The sequence below is a fragment of the Diadema antillarum genome, unplaced genomic scaffold, assembly GCF_040938485.1.
Source record: "Diadema antillarum isolate AM-2024a unplaced genomic scaffold, OU_Dant_1.0 scf00000012, whole genome shotgun sequence".
Lineage (NCBI taxonomy): Eukaryota > Metazoa > Echinodermata > Echinoidea > Diadematoida > Diadematidae > Diadema > Diadema antillarum.
Genome location: NW_027270901.1, coordinates 62,094 through 81,573, shown reverse-complemented (window position 1 = coordinate 81,573; position 19,480 = coordinate 62,094). Strand labels below are relative to the sequence as shown.

The window sequence follows — 19,480 nt, the reverse complement described above, 5'->3', positions numbered from 1 at the left end:
TGGGGGAAACAGCGCTCAATTTACACTTTTCAACTCCCTCACGTCCTACTCAGAAAGCTTGTGATTATTTGTAGATATGCAATAGTCCCTGCCAATTCATTTGTCTGTCTAGTTTGTTTCTACTTGCCCAATGAGTTGCTAAGATATTCTGTCCTGTTGAGAAGCAGGAGTCTAAACATTTGATGGGCAAATAACACAGGGAGGCATTAGGGCAAACATTAGGTGTTACATTTCATATTCGGGCTGTTTGCAACTCTGGAAGAAATACACAAGAGTGTACAGCGATTTGCCAGATGGAAATATAAAACCGTATTTCAACGAACATTTCCACGCATACGGGATGTCATGGGAAATAACCACTGCATCAAAAATTTGATCTCCTACAGCAAATATTTAGACAATGAAAACTAAACATCAATATATTTGAAGATATCTTTGACAGTAGCAGAAAGCGATATTTACAAATTAGGTATGTAAGGAATCTGTTCACTCACAAATGATATTTTCCTTCCTCTCAAACTAATCTTGACAGATGTCCCACGAATGTCTACAATATAACTTTCAAAGTGATTCAATTATGTTTCACTATTTGATTTGCGCATGTGTGTGTGTGTGTATGTGTGTGTGTGTCTGTTTGTGTGTATAATCCAGACAAAATTTGGTCATCCTTTGACCACATATTTTTGTTTTGATACAATTTTGCTCGATGAACTCTAGTCAATTAGGTCTTATATCTACAATGTATCATGTATAGAACTATAAATAATTTACTTTCATGATACAAGATGGTCCTCTCCTACCCTTAAGCTTTAGGATGGAAATATGATTAATTCAATGCATCACAGCGAACGAGTGATCAGTCAAGCTAACGTGGAGGCGCTGATAGCAATGACCAGATATCTACCTTTAAGCCACACACACACACACACACACACACACACACACACACACACACACACACACACACACACATACATCCCAACTTATATATATCTTGCCCGCCAGTGATGATGCCTGTATTCATCGGAAGGAAATGACATAATGAGAGATAAAGGCAGGGCTCTTATGCTGATCACCGCGGCAACCCTCCACCACAGTCACTGTCATCCATACAAGGACTACACCATCCTGACGTCATCCTCTTCACCGCGACGATAATCGTCTTCAGTCTTGACCCGGGTATAACAACACCATTATTAAGTTCCATCAATTCCTTACATCTCATTCACAAGGTAAACACACGATACGCGTGGGAGTTGCTCTTACTGGTTTTCACTAACAAACTGGCCAAGGTTTGTACACTGACCATTTCTCTCCCATTGGCACCACCTTGAATGACTGGGCAAACAGTTCACAAGTCAAGTGCATCTTATTTGTTCTTCGTTTCACATCCCTCATTATAATAAGTCCTACTAGTAAAGTGGGCCTAAGGACAAACACACCATGACTACATGTGTTTGGGAAGATTAATGCTCTGAGAAAAAATATACTGGATGACAAGTAGGGATGAAAGATTAACTGTCAACTACTTGAAAAAAGAGTGTAAATAACAAAGATCTATGCACAATGACACACTGTCAAGATGTGTGTGGGGTTTTTAAAGTTTGGTAGGAGAGAACAATGACCATTACCGGCTTTGCTACAAAAAGCACCTTGGTCAGCAGATTTACCCTGACCCTTACAAAAGTAACACAACTGACTGGTTTAGTCACAAATGTTGAAAGATGTTGCCATGACAACCAGACTTTGATAACAAGTTGGGGTGTTCTCAACATTGTCCCCCTTGAATTTCTTCACCGCTAAAGAGTTTTCAAAGTGAAAACAGGGAATGGCAGAGAAAAATCAATCTGACTGCAACATCATACAATGTGGCGTGACCTATCAGCAGGAATAGTCAGGAATCATAAAGCATCGTCCGTCAAGCAATCAAAATATTTCACCAGGAAGTTGTCAAGGAGAGGTCATCCCTGTGTAACAACATCTCAAATTTTACAAACCTACCTCCCCTACCCCACCCTATCCCTGCAAGTGAAGCCAGTAGCACAGGCATGCTAATGAATGGGAGGCTGTACAGATTATAACGATTACGCAAGGATAGGATGGAGATAGAATGTCAGTGAGATAAAGAGGTCATGTTGTCTCCACAACAGCATGGAGAGGAACAGCAATTGCCCATATCATCTTCTTTCATCGACTAAGAAAGATAGAGAGAGAAGGGGAGATGGAAGAGGGATAGATAGATGGAAAAAAAGACAGACAACGGGGTAACAGGAAAGTCTTGAATGAGGTATTATTAAAAATATATCCAGAATACTATGAAACAAATAAGCTGAAAAAAAAACAAGAACAAAACTCTCTGACGTGGACAAATCCTTTTAAAAAAAATGTTTCCTGCATGCCTATATACTGTATTACCTCACATTGTTCACAAGGTGCCCCCATACAAACATGTCTCATGCATTCAAAAGTAGACAAATACATGTTCATATCTACTGAAAAAAGAAAAAAAACCAAGGCCATTACCTCTGAACGCAATCAAAAAAATTAATTAACATTTATGTTTGTATGAGAAGATTGAACATACTCTCACACTGGGAAGAGAAGCCATTAATTTCTCACCCTATGAATGAATTTGTCGAGCAATAGACTGTATTATTTCTTTTCAGCTGTAACAGATATTCCACCAAGACTCACTGATGACCCAATCCCTCACTCCATGAACAGAATGAATTCCCATGGTCAAACTATATATCTATTCTTTTTTAAGGAAAAAGAAATTGAAAATATGAACTCTGAAGTCTACCTCGACTGCGTCGTCATGGTAGTAGTGTCCACAGAGGGCAGGCATGGTAACCACCTCCCCAGTGATCGCATCCAAAGATGTTGTCATTCCACAATCCATTCTCACAATTCTGACTTTTTCTGGGGCAGGCCAGAAGGAATGCAACGGGCAGAATTGCAGCAAACCCCTACCAATGAAGGGGAGAATCTCACGTACTGAAAATGACAACTGTAAATTAGGATTCTTCGGCAGATGGGAGTTCTTGGATCAGAATCGGCATGATTAGAAGCATCGCATCATGTTCCTTTTCAAAGCAGGTCCACTGAACTGATTAGAGATTCCACACATAAGAACTTCACCCGTACAAGTGGTCTCCTTCCTTGAACGCACAAACATTGAAACTTTCGGAAGCAATAAAGTGACAACTCGTGACTGAATCAGACACAGTCCGTCAGTGATGCTCTTAAAATTTCTCCAGAAATGATAGCAACAATGGTGAATTTCATTCACAGCGATCCACCATAATCCACATCACTGTTAGCAAAGATTCAGTCCGGTTTCTACAAAGTATTTTTGTGTCAAAAACAAATCCAGGTTGAAGCAGTACTGGTGTTGAACACTGTCTCTGCTGATCTCGCGCAATATGTATAGTCCAGCACTATACACAGGATATTCAGGAGCTCCTGCGGTACAGGCTTTTAAGATCTCTCCACAACATTTGTGCCTTGTCGCCAGTTCCTGTCACACTCTTTCACATTTGCGTTAATTGCGAGACAAACAGTGGCCACATCAGATCCTGTTTCCCTGTTATCATGAGCCTGTAGCCGTCATCCTGTTATGATGAAACACAAACCCCGCGTTCCTAATCGCTGTCGGAACCCAATCAGAATCTTTCCTGCTCTGTGTAATCACAGAAGTGACAACGGTCAAACTAAAACAAGACTTTTTCCTGAAAGTGCTGTTAAAATGCCTATTTTCTTTGCAAATACCTCTTTGCCAATTTGCACATATGGCACAAAATGGTATGCATATATATATATATATATTTAAAAAAATATATTTTGGCAGCTCAGAGCACGAGTAAATTCGCAAATTTGTTTGCTCTGACTCAACAAGGAAAAACAAATTCTCTAAAACTATTTTGTCCAATCAAAAATCAGATCTGCATGCAATCAATGATGCATTGAGGAAATGTTCAACAGCAAATCGTTGTGTAAGTTCTGGGTCCTGATTGAGAACTAACTGAGAGAGCAATGCCGGCCACTGTTGACTTATGGCGTCTTGATGAAGCCAGCTACCGCAGGTTGTAGTGAATCCACTGCCATGCTTTTGCCCATGTGGAGGGATGCCATCCGATGCTGCTCCTACGTGGAAATGGGTCATCCAACTCCACCACAGCAAACAAACATCTTCCCCCCCCCCTTTTTTTCCTATGGAACCTATGAAAGAGATTAAGAGCTAGCTATCAGCAGCTGACCAATCCCTGTTGTCGGCCTGCTACTGACAGAGAGAAACTTTCAATGTCACGGAGAGCGCCGTAACACATTCCTATTGGGTCTATCATCTGTTGGTATTTGGAATTAAAGGCCACATAGTGAAATGACACAACAACAGCAAAGGTGCAGGTACATTTCAATTATATCTCACAATTTATCTCATAATATTATACATAGAAACAAAATTAAGATGACCCCCCCCCCCCTCCCCCATGCTTCAAGAAAATCCTGGTCATGTAGGCCTATATAATAAATTAATATATCAATCTAAAAAAGACCTTTTCAAGAAGCTACAATCAATGAATCTACCATGACAATTTTCTGGCTATATGTTCCACTGGTTCTAAGAGAGTTAACATTTTTGCTGGTTCATACACCCCCACCTCCCAAATATGTATTAACTGCTTAACCCATATGTCACAAAGATGGTGTACTTTCTTCAAATACAGATTACCATGGCAGAAGTTTTCATGACCTTCAGAGGAAGTTGGGGATTTCTCTTAAAGCACTTTAACAAGCTGTCATTTTTTCCTCTCTGTCTTGTAAATTTGGAAATACCAATGAGAGAAGCTAAAAGGGAAAGGTCACATGTCAAATTCTTGCTAAGATCCACCCAGTTTATATATTTTCCTCTGTCAGTGCCCGTGAGAGTCATGCAAACTTGATTTCCATTCTGGAGTTGTAACGCTGGTCTGCCCTGCCCCCATATCAAGCAGAGTGGCCAGGCACAAACTGAAACTGACCAGAGAATAGGTAAAAAAACAAAACAAACAAAAACACCCAAACAGCCAACAAAACATTCCAGAGCAGTTAATATTTGACCACAACATGAAGACATCTACCCCATGTGTAATCAATCAAACATAAAGGGGCACTGTAGGTATGTTCTTGGAGCTTTCTAATTCTATGCCCACGATGTCCACTTTACATACTTCACAATTTGATGACGTGAAAAAGCACAACAAAGAAATGTCATAATTTTCATGACTAGAGTCAAATCACAACAAAATAACAACAAAAATCTCTTCCCATTTTGACTGTTATGTCCATTTAAGATCATCAGAGATAGGGTAATAGTATAAAATACATAGTTTCTCTTTGTAAAATTGACGGGGAAAGTAGTATGCATGCTATGTAGCTGTTCATTGGTGGATTGTCTGGAATCCCCCAAGCAGGATGTAAATGAAAGTAACCATTCCCCAAATGCTTGCATGCACAGGGGTGGGGAGAAGCACTTGATCAGAGTCTAAAATTCAGTATGAGCTGATGATAATGTACAGTGGCAAACCAGACAAGTTAACACAAAATCTTCAGAGATGCTTTTATGTTGTTCTTGTAGTCTATCCGTTTCATATGTAGGAAGTACTGTTTTTATTTCATTTTTGTCTTTTTGTCACTATTTACAGGCACTTTAAGTTTTCACAAAATTCACAGATACTGTAATACGAGGAATGTTCACGGGCATTTTAATTTCGCGAATTTTGCGAGAGCCAAGATTCGCGAAATTAAGATGCGCGCGAAAGTTCTTGTCTACACTATATGCACTGAATGTTAGAGGCAACTCGCGAAAATTTCATGCCGCAAAAAAGGCCGTCGGCTCCAATTCGCGAAAAAATTTCATGCCGCGATATTTAAAAATATCGTGTTTTACAGTAGTTAGTAAGCAACTTCCCTCATGTTAAAAATGTCTGCACAATGCAATCAAATACCACCACTCACAGTCTTTCTCAACACTAAAGCAATCAAACTTTCCATCTCTGTCCAAAAATATTGAGTTGACAAGAGCATCTACTTCATGTTGCACTCTAACCATTCGACATTTTTCTTTACATCACGAGCACTGAATTTTGCCGCTATCAAGACAACACTATGACCATGCAACCATGTTACTTCACGGCCAAAATCTTCACTTTCTCCAATGACAGTGCCAAGACTTGGCTGTGACGAAAAGATGATTGATATGCCCCAAATTTTCAACCTCAGAAGTACAAGTACAATCTGGTATTTTCATTAAAAATGCTCTCACTAGCAGAGCGGATAACCTCCATTTCAACTCTCACTTTGTAATAGAAGCAAGAGTATTTAAAGTGCATGTAAATAGTGACAAAAAGAAAAATGAAATAAAAACAGTACTTCCTACATATGCAACGGATAGACTGTTTTCTAATCAGCAGCAGAAAGGACATGAAATTCGCATTACAACAGATCCGATTTTCCAGTAAAACGTCCTCGCTGGGTGGAAAAGTCTAGCCTAAATTAACTTGGGTTTTTCCATGGACAGGAAACTATCTGTGTTCCAAGGTCTAAGAGCACAAGTTCACACAAATGTGTAAAGCTGTGATTTCCTCTTCTGAATAACTCTAAATGATAAACTCTCTAATTTTGTCCTCACTCCTTCATTCTATATTATATAACTATATTGCAGGTTGACCTTTTTTATCCATCACATGTTAGATGGACCATTCACTATGAATCTCTATGCATCATTTACCCAAACTAAAATTGTAGCTACCTGCTACTTAAATACCTCATGACAAGAACTCTACGATTGCTTACAACTTGTAAGTCAAAATATCAGAGCAAATGCTCCTGTACCAGAAAGACAACTAGCTTTGACTGCATACAGTAGACTAGAAGCAACAGACATGTGAAAAATCATGGGAAAGCAGACACAAAAGTAAAACTGCTCAGTGTTCTACACTCAGTAAAGTTATCTCCATCTGAAATTTTTAAGTGGAGTCTCGAACTATCCCGCCTGCACATATAACCTTCAAGAAGATTGCTACACTTGTCACTGACCATGGTACACTTGACATACCTAAGCAAAGGGTACAGAAATAATCTTTTTTTCAGGGCCAGAAGAGAACTGCCAGAGAAAAACTATTGGCATTTGGGGAGAAAATGCCCAAGACGCAGTCTAGTTTTACAGCCATTGCACAGACAGAAGACTTCAACAATGCTCCAATTCACTCTACACAGTTGAAGAGTTTAGACTGTGCAAGAACTGAGAAAATACCAGAAATTTTCCCCCAGCTGCAGAATGAATTCCATCCCTCGCTCCGGGGCAATAAGGCTCTCTTTCAGTTTCTCCAGGTTTTCTTTTCTTTTTCTTCCTTTTTTTTTTCATCCTCGACAGCCTCTACTCTGTTCTCTATCTTTAGACAGCTGCTCCTGTTCTGCTGGGTTTATTCACTGTTTTCTAAAGCAATGATGTTGGTCTTTTCTTCAGCAGTTTGAGAGAAACGGGAAAGGATAAATACAGTTCCCATAATCCAGCGTGTTTCTGTAACCACCGAAGGCCTGGAAGCATTTCTTTAATAGCCCTTTTGTCACTAAGAAATATGACAAACCTCAGAAGTATATCTACTCATACATGATTGGCCATGAATTTGATACAAATGAGAATGAAATATACAGGTTTATTAACATATATACGAGAAACAGATATGTTTTGTATCATTCTGAAAAAAACCACACACATACACACACACACACACACACACAATGTTATGGCTGAAATACCTTTTGTGCACATATTCACAGAGAAAGGGACAGAAAAACAGAGAGAGAGAGAAAGAGAGAGGAGGAGAAGGAGAAAGAGAATTAATATAGAAATTCAGGAAGAGGTTTGAAAAATAGAATACAGGCCAGAGTAGAGAAGAGACACACACAGAAATTCAGAAAGAAGGAAGAAAGACTAAAGAAGGAAATAAAATCAACAACATAAATATAGGAGAAAGTAAATCATACAAAACTGCACACTACACTAAAGAGGGAGAACAAACAGTCGTGATACAAACGGAGGGAAAAGATATAATGGGATAGAGAGTAAGAGACAGAAACTGAGAGATAGGAGTAATTCAGTAATTGGAAATTTTCTCCGATAACCGATCCTCTTTTCAAAATCAGATAACAAGCTTTTGACACAGACAATGCAGATAAGAGTACCGCTTTCATCATGACCATATTAGGCTATACTATTACCGGTACTGAGACAGTGGTATAATCTTACCCACGGGCCATAGTTTTCTTCCCATATACCTAGCTCACCTTACGGATCCTCCTTGCCAGGCAATGTTCTGATATTCGCTGACACTGTAGAATTTGGTGCATTTATCAAAATGCACAGCAAAACATGCTCCTTGAATCAAGCCTGCAGTATTGCCAAATGTTGGTATTCTCAAGCAATTGCAACACTCACACACACACAATTATCTCATTCACAAAGAGTAAATAACCTGGAATATGAGAGATGTACATAATTTCATACTTAAAGTGAGTCCCAATTCATTTAAATCACATTGCAGTTACATTCACCTACTCATTAGCTAAACTGCACATATCCATTTCATTCACAGACCAGGCTGCCTATAAAGACTACTGCAAAACCAAGAATGTTTGCATAAATTTTGATTTTGCAAGTTTTGTGAGAGCCACGATTTGTGAAATCAAAATGCATGCGAAAGTTCTTATCTATACTATATGCACTGGATGCTAGTGACAATTTGCAAAAATTTTATGCAGAAAATAAGGCTGCTGCTCAAATTTGTGAAAATATCATGCTTTACAGTATATATGCACACTGTAGGCCCTATAGTAACCAATACATAATGATGGGTTCCTCAGATCAATCCTTCTCTTCCCTACTTTTAATCACATGTGTTTGTCTGTCATGTTTCAATACCATACTTTGTCATTATGAATGAATATCAAATTGCTGCCAAATATATTTGACACTAACACACATATGAATGAATACCACTGCCTCCAGCAAAGTATTGCAACTACTGTATAGTACCATTCTGAATATCACGATGAGTGGTTTTCAAATATAAACTTTGGCTTCAATTGTTTATTTGAAGATCTTCTGAAGTAAAAAATTTGCTACCCACTGATATCTTTTTTTCTTGCAGATGATAGCATCAATAACTGATTATCTGCCTGGCATAAAGTTGGAGAAAATGGATGTCTCTGTCCCCCCCCCCTTTTTTTTTTTACGCTTCTGTATGTCAGTGGTTGGGGTCAAATTCATATCATATCTACTACCACAAAGAAAAGATTTATAATCATCATGTTCTCATCAGGCTTTTGGGCAAGTTTTCCCCCTGTCAAAAGGTGACGGTGGACTCGTCACGCACGAGTTCAACTGTGGCGTTCACTCGCCACCAGAACAACTTGGTTTTCTTCGATAGCGATCACAGGTGCCTGATCTATAGACTGCTGATGGATTGCTAGAGATGTGATGGAGCTGCCGGGTACCTGGGAACTTGCTGACTTTGAAAGTGGAGACCCTGCATAAGTGCTTTATCGCGATGATTGATTAGGGGAGAGATGGAAATATATGATCCAGCCTATCTTTTTTCCATGGCAGATCTCGCTGATACTGGAAAAGGTTTATTTATGCACTTTTTCTGAGACACTGCATACCCTACATAATATGAAATATAATCTTTAGGGCTTATTTTCTTTACTTGTTATTTGTTTGTAAATGTATGTGTGTGGGCTTTTTTCTCCTACAGAACTAGTTTATACAAACCACTGGCATTTGATAAGAACTTAAAGAGAAGTATAAATATAAATTGACTCATTTAAAAAAAAATCAATTCAAACCACATTGATTAGCTTTTAAATTCAAGGATATTGCCTTTCACCAGCCTCACAGAGGATCGAACATTCATCTTTCATTGACAGCACATCACAGGGCATTCAGAATCTCATTGCATAGTTGGTCTTTAAAAGCAAAGCTAAGAAATTGAAAGTAAAAGCCATGCGCAGCACACAAGAATGACAACTGAAATTAATTCAACATGCATTAAGGATTCACGCCATCTGAAATATACATTGACCTCTCTACCATTCCTCCTATGTTTCTCTTCAAACTCTCCTGCCCTTTAATAATCAATCACATAATTCATTCAAAAGTTTAAGATATGCCACACTTGTCACTGACAAATGTTTAGCATGCATTTAACACTCATCAGGGCAGATTAAAACCATATGTTTGTAAAAAGAATTATCTCATTTCAAAGCACACACACCTTTTTGACTCATGCTTCCGAGAAGAGGCTGATATCAAAGCAGTATGCATTGAGGGCCAAACGTAAACTCTCCCTCTCTACATCTCTCTTTTTCTCTTATTCTCTCTCTCTCTCTCTCTCTCTCTCTCATATGAGTGATCCTACATGGTATCTACAGTAATTGGCTGAAATATGCCTAAGATAAACAGTGCAGCTTCCTGAATTCATTTTCGCGATGGTGGTTACACTCTCAGCCCTCTGCAAAGATGATTATGATATTGACAGAGCGCTGCAACTAACCCAAGACCGATAGCATCGGGACACGTTACCATATTTTCGCTGCAATGCCACTATCGCAGACGGCGCCATCTCGCGATAAGGTGGCTAGAAATGCCTTGACAATAACAGAACTATCCCAATGTCAATTATTATTCACTAGAAATGAAAGGTATGAACTTGAATAACACGAATAGTATATAATCAATGCAACATCACATCACACTCCACTAAAGCAGTAGTAACTTCAGCTCATATGCATTCAAAATATCCAAGGGAGATTAAACAGGTATGTCTGTGTCTAACTTTCCATTCTGCTATCTTAGCTATTAATGAGTAGTATAACATTTCAGACTTTTGAGACAAGAGTGTGAACTCTATATACCCGGTAGAGTTTTCATTCATCTATTCGACAGATAACATCAGAAGGATGAAATGCTCTTCTGAATTCAAAAGAAATTCTTTCATCTTCACTGGTTGAGCACCTTTTGATATTCAGTCAAAATTAGATTGAATAAAAACCGTACAGCATGTATTTGGATACCTCTTCAAATTGCTTGTATCTTACAACAAAACTTGACTTGCAGACAGACAGTTTTATTGTGATAAACCGAAATGCACTGCCTACACTTTGTGCAGTACAAACAGCACGGCATGAAAGAGGATCATTATGTCCTGCACACATAAATATGAAATGGAAAACCACAAAACAATCTGGGGGATTGTGTACATGTACTTGGGATTCCCTCAGCCTTACCAGCTGGGGCACGGGGCCCATGCAGCCTGCTACCTAGGAAGTGCACACGACTCCCACAAGCTCTTCCATCAAAAGAGAGAGGAAATTATGTCATCCATTGATGTGGTTTGCGGTCACTCTAGCAGTGCCTACAATGTATGCCCGAAATGATAACAGATGCCTTGACTTGCCTTTGACAAAAAGAGTCATGGGCTGACGTATGCAGGCATTACATCAGTCTCACATGCATGCACAATCAGTGTAGTGTATAGATATCTCTTGAACTTATCTTCCTGCGTACAGTGACATTTGAACAACAAAAAGTGCAAGGGTCGTACATGTTTCCTCTATATGAAGAAAAAGGCATTGCCTTCAAAATAAAATAGTTTGATTAGAAAAGTCTCTCTTCATTTAATCTGGTTGTAAAGTGATAACTTGGACCAAAAACAGTAGTCGAAAAAAAGGCACACTCATGTACACACAAACACACTAACATCTAAAGGACATCTGCATATAAGTTTACCACAGGACTCACTTGAACGGATGAATAATTATTTCCATCTTTAAGGACACCATAAACATTTCATATATCTTCTGAAGAAATAAATCTCTCCTGCTACACTGTAACAAGCTAGCCTCTAGTCCATGCTAATAATATATGATTTAAATTTTGCAGAACACGCCAATCCTAGCATATTATAATGGGTTTCCCATTTACGGTCGGTAATTAATGTCTGAACTCTAACCATCAGGAAAAAAAAAAGGATTGAAGCTATGAGCCATGGCAGAAATGGGAGGCAGTAATTACTATGAAATTGTCTCTCACATTTTCTCTTTCAAAAGGAAAGTTGTCATTGTATAAAGTGATGAAAAGGCTGCACATGCAAAATGACCATTACCGTCAAATAATACCTTACAACCACTAGCTACAATTGGAACTCCAGGCCACCCAATAATACGGATCAAATTTAATCTGGACAAAATTGCCACTTTCAGGCATGGTTGGATGCCCGGTATGTTGCCGCTAGGAACCACCGCGGCCTGATGGTGCTACGTGTTTATTGGACAGGCATGAATGCATCAGCTTTCACCATCCCAACTGGGTTCATCCTATCTGGACGGTGTGTATATGGAAACTGAGCGCCCGGAGGACACCATGCTCTGCCATGGTTTAGATATCAGTTCCATTTATTCAGTTTGTTATTTCTACAAAACAAATGGGTTCACAAGGGCACAACTCTTTGCAAGAGGCATAACACCACTAAGTGTCTTCTATGTTAGCTTTATGCTATAAAGGTCATATGTATAAGTACTTTACTTGGCCAAAGGAAAAAATCAAAAACAAAATATTGTGAAATGAAACAATTCGAAAGAGTAACAAAATGTAAATATACTAATTGTCATTAAAATGCATAAGGCTACAAATTTGATAACATTTTGGTTATGAACCACTATTTGTATCTTGTCATTGAATTGATTCACTCTCCTTTCTGTCTTGTGAATTAATGGAAAATGCCATGCTTCATCTTCAGTCAAAAAATGAAAGAATATGATCTGACAGACTATTTTGGCACCATAATGAATTGCTATAGGCAAGCACATGTGCAAACAGCAGTTACGCACCATAGTTGGCATGACGCATGATTGCACAATATGCACTGATTCTACAGCATGACTTGCCTGTCAGCACACATCAGAGTTACACTTGCATGCAATGTTAAACATGAAGGCTTGTTCTATGAACCGGCCCTTTAAGTTTTGGAAATGATTAGGTCCTACTTGTATCCTCTGAATATCTGCTCAACAAAACATGCTCTTGATATGGATATTTTAGTTACAGCAATTTTTCGTGCAATAGTGGTTCACTCAATAAGGTACAGCTCTCGGAAAAAACTGCTAACTTATCAGCTGAGCTTCAAACTGTGCCAACAGCATTAAGAGCTATGTCCACTCTTCGGGTAAAAAAGAGAATATCATATACAATTTTCGCGATAAAGCCTAACATGTAAGGAGATATCTGTATTTTTCTCAAGAAACCAGAACTGTAGACGGTTTAGTCTGGAAACATTTTTATTATAACTATTGTTCACATTTTGTAATTGTATATTTAATAATACTCAACATCAATTTTAGCGGTTCAAATTTTTACAGTGGTTGTTTCTATCCCTAACTCACATTTTAGAAGTCTTTTAAATCACTATTGCTGGGTTTTCGTTTCATCTGCAAATGGTAAATTATGTCTTTAAAGGACAAGAACATACTATAATTATCTAGCTGTGTAACCAGATAATTGCTGCGACATTGTGGGCTTGGCATATACAGTTGAACCTCTCGTATCCGGACAAGTCAGGACCGGGGCTCATCCGGATAAGGGATTTGGCCGGATACGGGAGACTCAATGCTTTATACATGTACATATACATACACATGTACTGATGTAGCCCATTGTAGTACCACATGTAGTAATGTGTATACTGCATCCTTTTCATTGTTACATTTGGGGATGTTTCGGGATGTTGAAATGTCTGAAGGTAAGCAATTTGGAAGGAAATTTGATGCAATGTATGTTAATCATATTGGAAGTAATATGTAATTCATGTGTGTTTGGGTAGGAGTTCTCAAGGAGTTGGGAATCCCCCTTTCTTCCCGTAATTATTTAAAAAAAAATCACGGCGAGATTGCGTCCGGATAATAGAGAGATCCGGATAAAGGGAGGCCGGATAATAGAGGTTCAACTGTAAATGGATGCTCTTACGACAATCGTCCTTTGTTTTCGTGTACAGTGAGAATACTGAAAGTTTAGTATTGATTACTAACTTCTAAAGATGATATTGCATAGTTGTCTGATGACTTCAGAAGGTAGGTTCTCTGAAACAGAATTCACATATATATGGCAATCAGCAGCAATAACTTTGCCCAAAATGACCCCATTCCAACTTAATGAAGTCATCCAGCCAGCAGTGAGTGGTGGACACCAGATACTATGAACTTTGACCCCATTATGCCTACATCCCATCCTACACCCCCTTGACCTCACATAAAGAAAGTGCAGCCTGCAATTAGTCCATGCATGTCTGGAGATAAGCATGTCTGTAAGATGACCTTACGGGGTCAATTAACACCTCCTTACCAAACAGGTTGGCCCAAGCCAATGGGGTAATCAAGCACTCTGATAAGCCTGGGCCAGATCATTTACAACCTGCCACCTGAAATTAACTTGATACCCCTGCCAAATAAAAGGTTCAAGTCACTTTTGGAGTGTTTGGCTCACCCACAAACACACTGGAAATACGATAGCCAGTGAGGGGAACTTTCTACACATGCATGCGAGTTGCATAGTTGCATATATTGAAAGCAAAATGTGCAAAGCGCAAATAATGGAAGAAAATTATGTATACATATAGGCATAAATACATATATACTATAGGTATATATGATGTAAAAGTATAGAAATATATCAATATCAAACTGTTGAAAGAAAGAATGTTCAAGGAGTTTCTGCATGATGATGCACTAAATCACTTGATTAGTCTTTCCTCAAGTGAAATAAAAAGCACATACAATTTGAAGCAAAGAAGATGAAGGGGGAAAAAGAAATTGAAACTACAGTACAGAAATGACACATATGATTTAATTAACTCTTATCTAATGGCTCCACAGTACCATGAGTAGTTGCTTACATCACAGCACAATACAATAACACATTGCATTCTCTTCACCATTCTATTCTTTGTCATACTCTGCCCCCCCCCCCCCAGAATAAGTGAACAAACTTTCATTGATAACAATCATACTGTTTATACTTGTGGCTAGTTGTGAAACATGACACTTGTTTTCTAAGCCATTGTATCATACAAGATAAGCTGAACCACCATTAGTAATGCATTGCACATATCTATACTCATGGAAAGTCACAGTACAATAAGACATCTCATGAACAATGGAAGGCATATCTACAATACTTTGATACAAATGACTGCTTCTGAGAAAAGAGGAAAAACTACCCCCCCCCAAAAAAAAAAACAACAACAACAACAACAACAACAACAAACACAAACAAATACAAAAACAAAACAAAACAATTCTGGGTCAAATACTGTTGGTATACATGCGGAAGGAAGCAGCCCGCAGTATAACCCATGAAATCATTCAAGCAGTCTAGGCTGATACTTTTCAACACTTCAACACCCGTCTTCAACGAATTTGCAGCTCAGTGAGTACTAGTAGTCAGGAATGACGAATGCACACTCTACAGCACATAGGCATACACATGCATACAAACACCACATACCCCATACTCGTGCACGTACGAAAAGCTCGACCGGCTTTTCGAGAGTTTGGCAGAGTCAAGGGCACACGAGAGTAAATACCACCCCCTCAAAACATTCCTAGCCATTTACTCAGGGAGCTGTGTCACAGATTATACGGAAAACCTTGCACTCTCAGTTTTATGACAAAAATTAGGACCAGGTTTTTCATGTTACCATGGTAATCTCTCTCAGGTCGAGTGCATGTCTAAGGAAACTAATAAGTGTTGAGACTGAAGTCAACAAGCCGTGAACAAGGGAATTGTGGAAGCATGTGGATGTGGGATGAAAATGCATTAATGACAAATCATCACCTTTAAAACATAAGACAACAATGGAACAGCAAACGATCAATCCTTAAATGTGCATTACCAAATATGGCTATTTTTTTTTTTTTTTGGGGGGGGGGGTGAATAGGCCTACAGAGAGCTAAAATAGGTTCATGAGAATAAAACAGGATTTGTTATTTTACTCATTACAACAATTGTTCTACAAACATCGAACCACCCGAAAAGTCCACCCTAGTTTTTGTCTGGAAAATGTCCATTTTTTAAGGATTACAGTGAAAATAACATACTATTGGTGCCACATATTTCTTGAAAGCCCAGACACACACAAACACACACACACACACACACACACATCATTGCCAACTTTCTCAATACCTCCATCAATCATTCATCTACATTGTAAACCTTACACTTGTACTCTGGCTCGTACGAACCTTGTGGGAATAACAAAATCTGACTGGGCCAGTAGTAATTCTACTAGCAGACTAATAAATTTATGATTTAAGGTGCCACTTCATTCCTAACAACCCCTCCCCCTCTCCCCCAATCACCCCTCCCCCTCTCCCCCAATCCCCCCCCCCCTTCAAAAAAAAAGGAGAAGAAAAGAATAATGAAAAGAAACAACAAGTGAGACAGCATTCCATCATACAATCTTTTAAGAATGTGCACACTGGCCAAACTGAGGACACTATGCAGCTCATATTCATTGACAAAGCTTGCCTCTCATTGGTGCAAATTGGGTTTAGTGACCTGATATATCATCATATACAGTGTAGTCAGATACCTGATACTCACAAATATTTGGAAGTATCCCCCAACGATCATGATGTCACCGTCAGGTTTACTTTACATTTGTAGGTTTAATGGCATTCCTGGTGCGATGATTTGTGAAAAATATGACTTGGATGTCAAGTGGCGTCACATGAGCATTCCATCAAGCAAGGGACTGTAGACAGTTTAAAGCAATATCCCAATTAATTCTCACTGAGACATACTCCAAACAAGCCTCATCACTGCACATCAAAAGACTCTCCCGAGATGGATCTCGAAATCCTTCCTGTGCTCGCCTCCAGGTCCAAATTAATGACAAATATTGATCTCCTCTCTTAGAACTGTGTGATGCATTGATGCGGTTGGATTACTCCCACTCCACCAACAATGATAAGACAATTGGGCAGTTTGTATGTCTCATCCCCCCTGTTTTCATCTAGGGCAAAGACAAGACGACGGGCCAAATCAATGGAGCGACATGAGAGCGGCAGAGGTGATGTGAAAGATCGCAGGGGTAACAAAAGGGGAGCGAGGATGAGTCATTGGTGTATGGACAGGGGGGGCGAGAGGGTGGGGACAGTGACAGCCATGCATTATTCAAGACATTAAGTTTGGTGTCATCCCGCGGCAGGCCTGGATGATTAGCCAGGGCGTCCCAAAGGGACAGCCCGCCAAGCTGATGAATAAAGTATGTCTTACATATCTGTATCAAAAACTTTTTTATTGGATTGATGAACAGACAGTGTGAATAAATGTAGTCTATCTCGTCCCCCCTTCCCCCACCCTCTCTCCCTCTCCCTAACTCAATCAAATTTCTGAATTTCTTTCCTCTTATTTTCTTCTCAATCTCCATCTCCTAATCACTCTTCTGGTCCATCAGCCTGAGGATTTCCATTCTTTCTTTTTTTTTATTGGGCGGGGAGCAAGATGGCAAGTCATTTTAACAACAGTTGTTGCCTCTAGAATTAGCTGAGAAGCAGAAGGCCATTAATGCCACAGATCTTTTTACAAATTATAATCGCCTCATGCAGCTCAAGCAACAGAATGTTGGATCTACTCAGATTCTCTTGCATTCCCTCGCACTGCCTCCATGTTCAGTTCATTACTCCTTTGCTGTTCCATCTCCCATCGTCATTGCTACACACTACACGTGGCCAAATCGTCAAGAGCACATGCTATTAACAGCACGCAGCTTGACAAATTCGAGAAAACAATGCATCTACCAGGCGTGCCTGACAACAGTTGCTCGTGATGGAGAAATGTCTTCATTGATGCGAGAGGCAGAAATTAATTCTGCCAGCGAGAATGGAGCCTGCAATCTTTGACGAATAAGCAGATTTCTGTCAGAGACTCCTATCGACACGGGAGCTCGATGCCATTTTAATCACTTTCCGTGTCAATGCGATGTCACTCCAAATTTCTGGGGCTAATTTCAAATTTTTGGTGACATTCATGAGAAAACCAGAGCATTGGCATCAATCAGTAAAATCTGATGATGTACTAGGCTTTGCATGTCTATGAAAGATTGAGAAAAGGAAGCGGGGAGGATGAGAGAGAACGTGGAAGAGGGACATACCAATGATGCATTCACAAATTTTGCGAGTAGATCAGTTTTTTGCGAAATTAACAATTCGCAAAAATATTGCCTTGCATAACACAAATGTGTTGTCATATCATCTCAATGGCAGGAAATTATGAACTTTTCTTTTGAATAGTGACAATACTCCTTTATCATTCCATCCACACGGTTCCAAATCAAGAATTCCACTACTCGCAAGATTGTCTTACAAGTCCAAATTTGCAAAATCAGCAGATACTATACATTATGAAGGCACTGCCATTTTTACCTCTGAAAGAAGACAACTGAGAAAATCATTCAAATAAGTCAAATTATTCAACTTTTAGTGACAGACAAGATTAAATCAGCATTAATCAGAAAGTACTGATGTACCAGGCTTTACAGTTCATTGAAAGATGGAGAAGAAATATTAATATGAAACTTGGAGTCATCCTTTTTTTTAATTATACGTCTTGTACTTGTTTCTATGCCTTTTACATCAGTGTCCCAAGATTTAGATGGCAAGCTGTACAACAATTTTTACCAGAGTGTACTGTGCAATGTCTCAACTCAAGACAGAGAGATAATTGGTGGCTGCTAATCCAGTCACAACTGTCTAAATTTCTAGGAATCAATACTATTGTGATTGTGTAATGAAGCAAGAGTCCACCGAACCCATCACACACAGCATGTCTATTTCAGTCCATTCGCTGGGCATATCGTGCACACAACAATAACGCTAATTTGTGACTGACAGCTTATTGCACAACCATCATCTCAAATAAAAACACACACATAATATACATAGGCAACCTACACACACACACACATACAAAAATATAGCCAAGGACACTCCCGACAAAATCAATTCAGACAAATCAGGCACATAGGGATTATGAGTATGCCTAATTTACTATAACTGTGGGTAACATGTATCACATCTGCACACGCACACAGTAGGGCATCTTCAAAAATACAGTTCAATAGATGTAAGTGCTGTAGAGTAGTCCATCCAACGTATGCGAACATTGCTGCTACATTCTTCAACGATACACAGCTACATTCCACATCAAGCATACTCTACGATCTCTGTCTACTTACGACGGAGAATGCCTTCCTTTCATCTTCCATGATTTCTGCATTACTATATTCCAGAGCCGCGGGCACGCTTCGTTCACGACATCCTTCTCCCCTCATGCCTTCAGTGGTTAATGAGTCAAGTGAACCTCGGGGTCTATTGACTACCA

At 39.2% G+C, this 19,480-nt stretch overlaps 1 protein-coding gene across 4 annotated transcripts in view; it reads right to left on the bottom strand.

Annotated features, from left to right (window-relative positions):
• LOC139720967 (breast cancer anti-estrogen resistance protein 1-like) overlaps window positions 1-19,480 on the bottom strand; it is a 111,147-nt gene that overhangs the window by 31,155 nt on the left and 60,512 nt on the right. The window contains exon 1 of one of the 4 annotated variants that reach the window (XM_071632308.1): window positions 19,335-19,480. The exons of 2 other annotated variants lie outside the window; for them this stretch is intronic. In XM_071632308.1, the coding sequence (XP_071488409.1) occupies window positions 19,335-19,430 (96 nt within the window). In that variant the 5' untranslated portion in view covers window positions 19,431-19,480. Of the gene's footprint in view, window positions 1-2,803; window positions 3,215-19,334 lie in introns of those variants that run through there. One more of the 4 variants, XM_071632300.1, reaches the window with a different exon arrangement.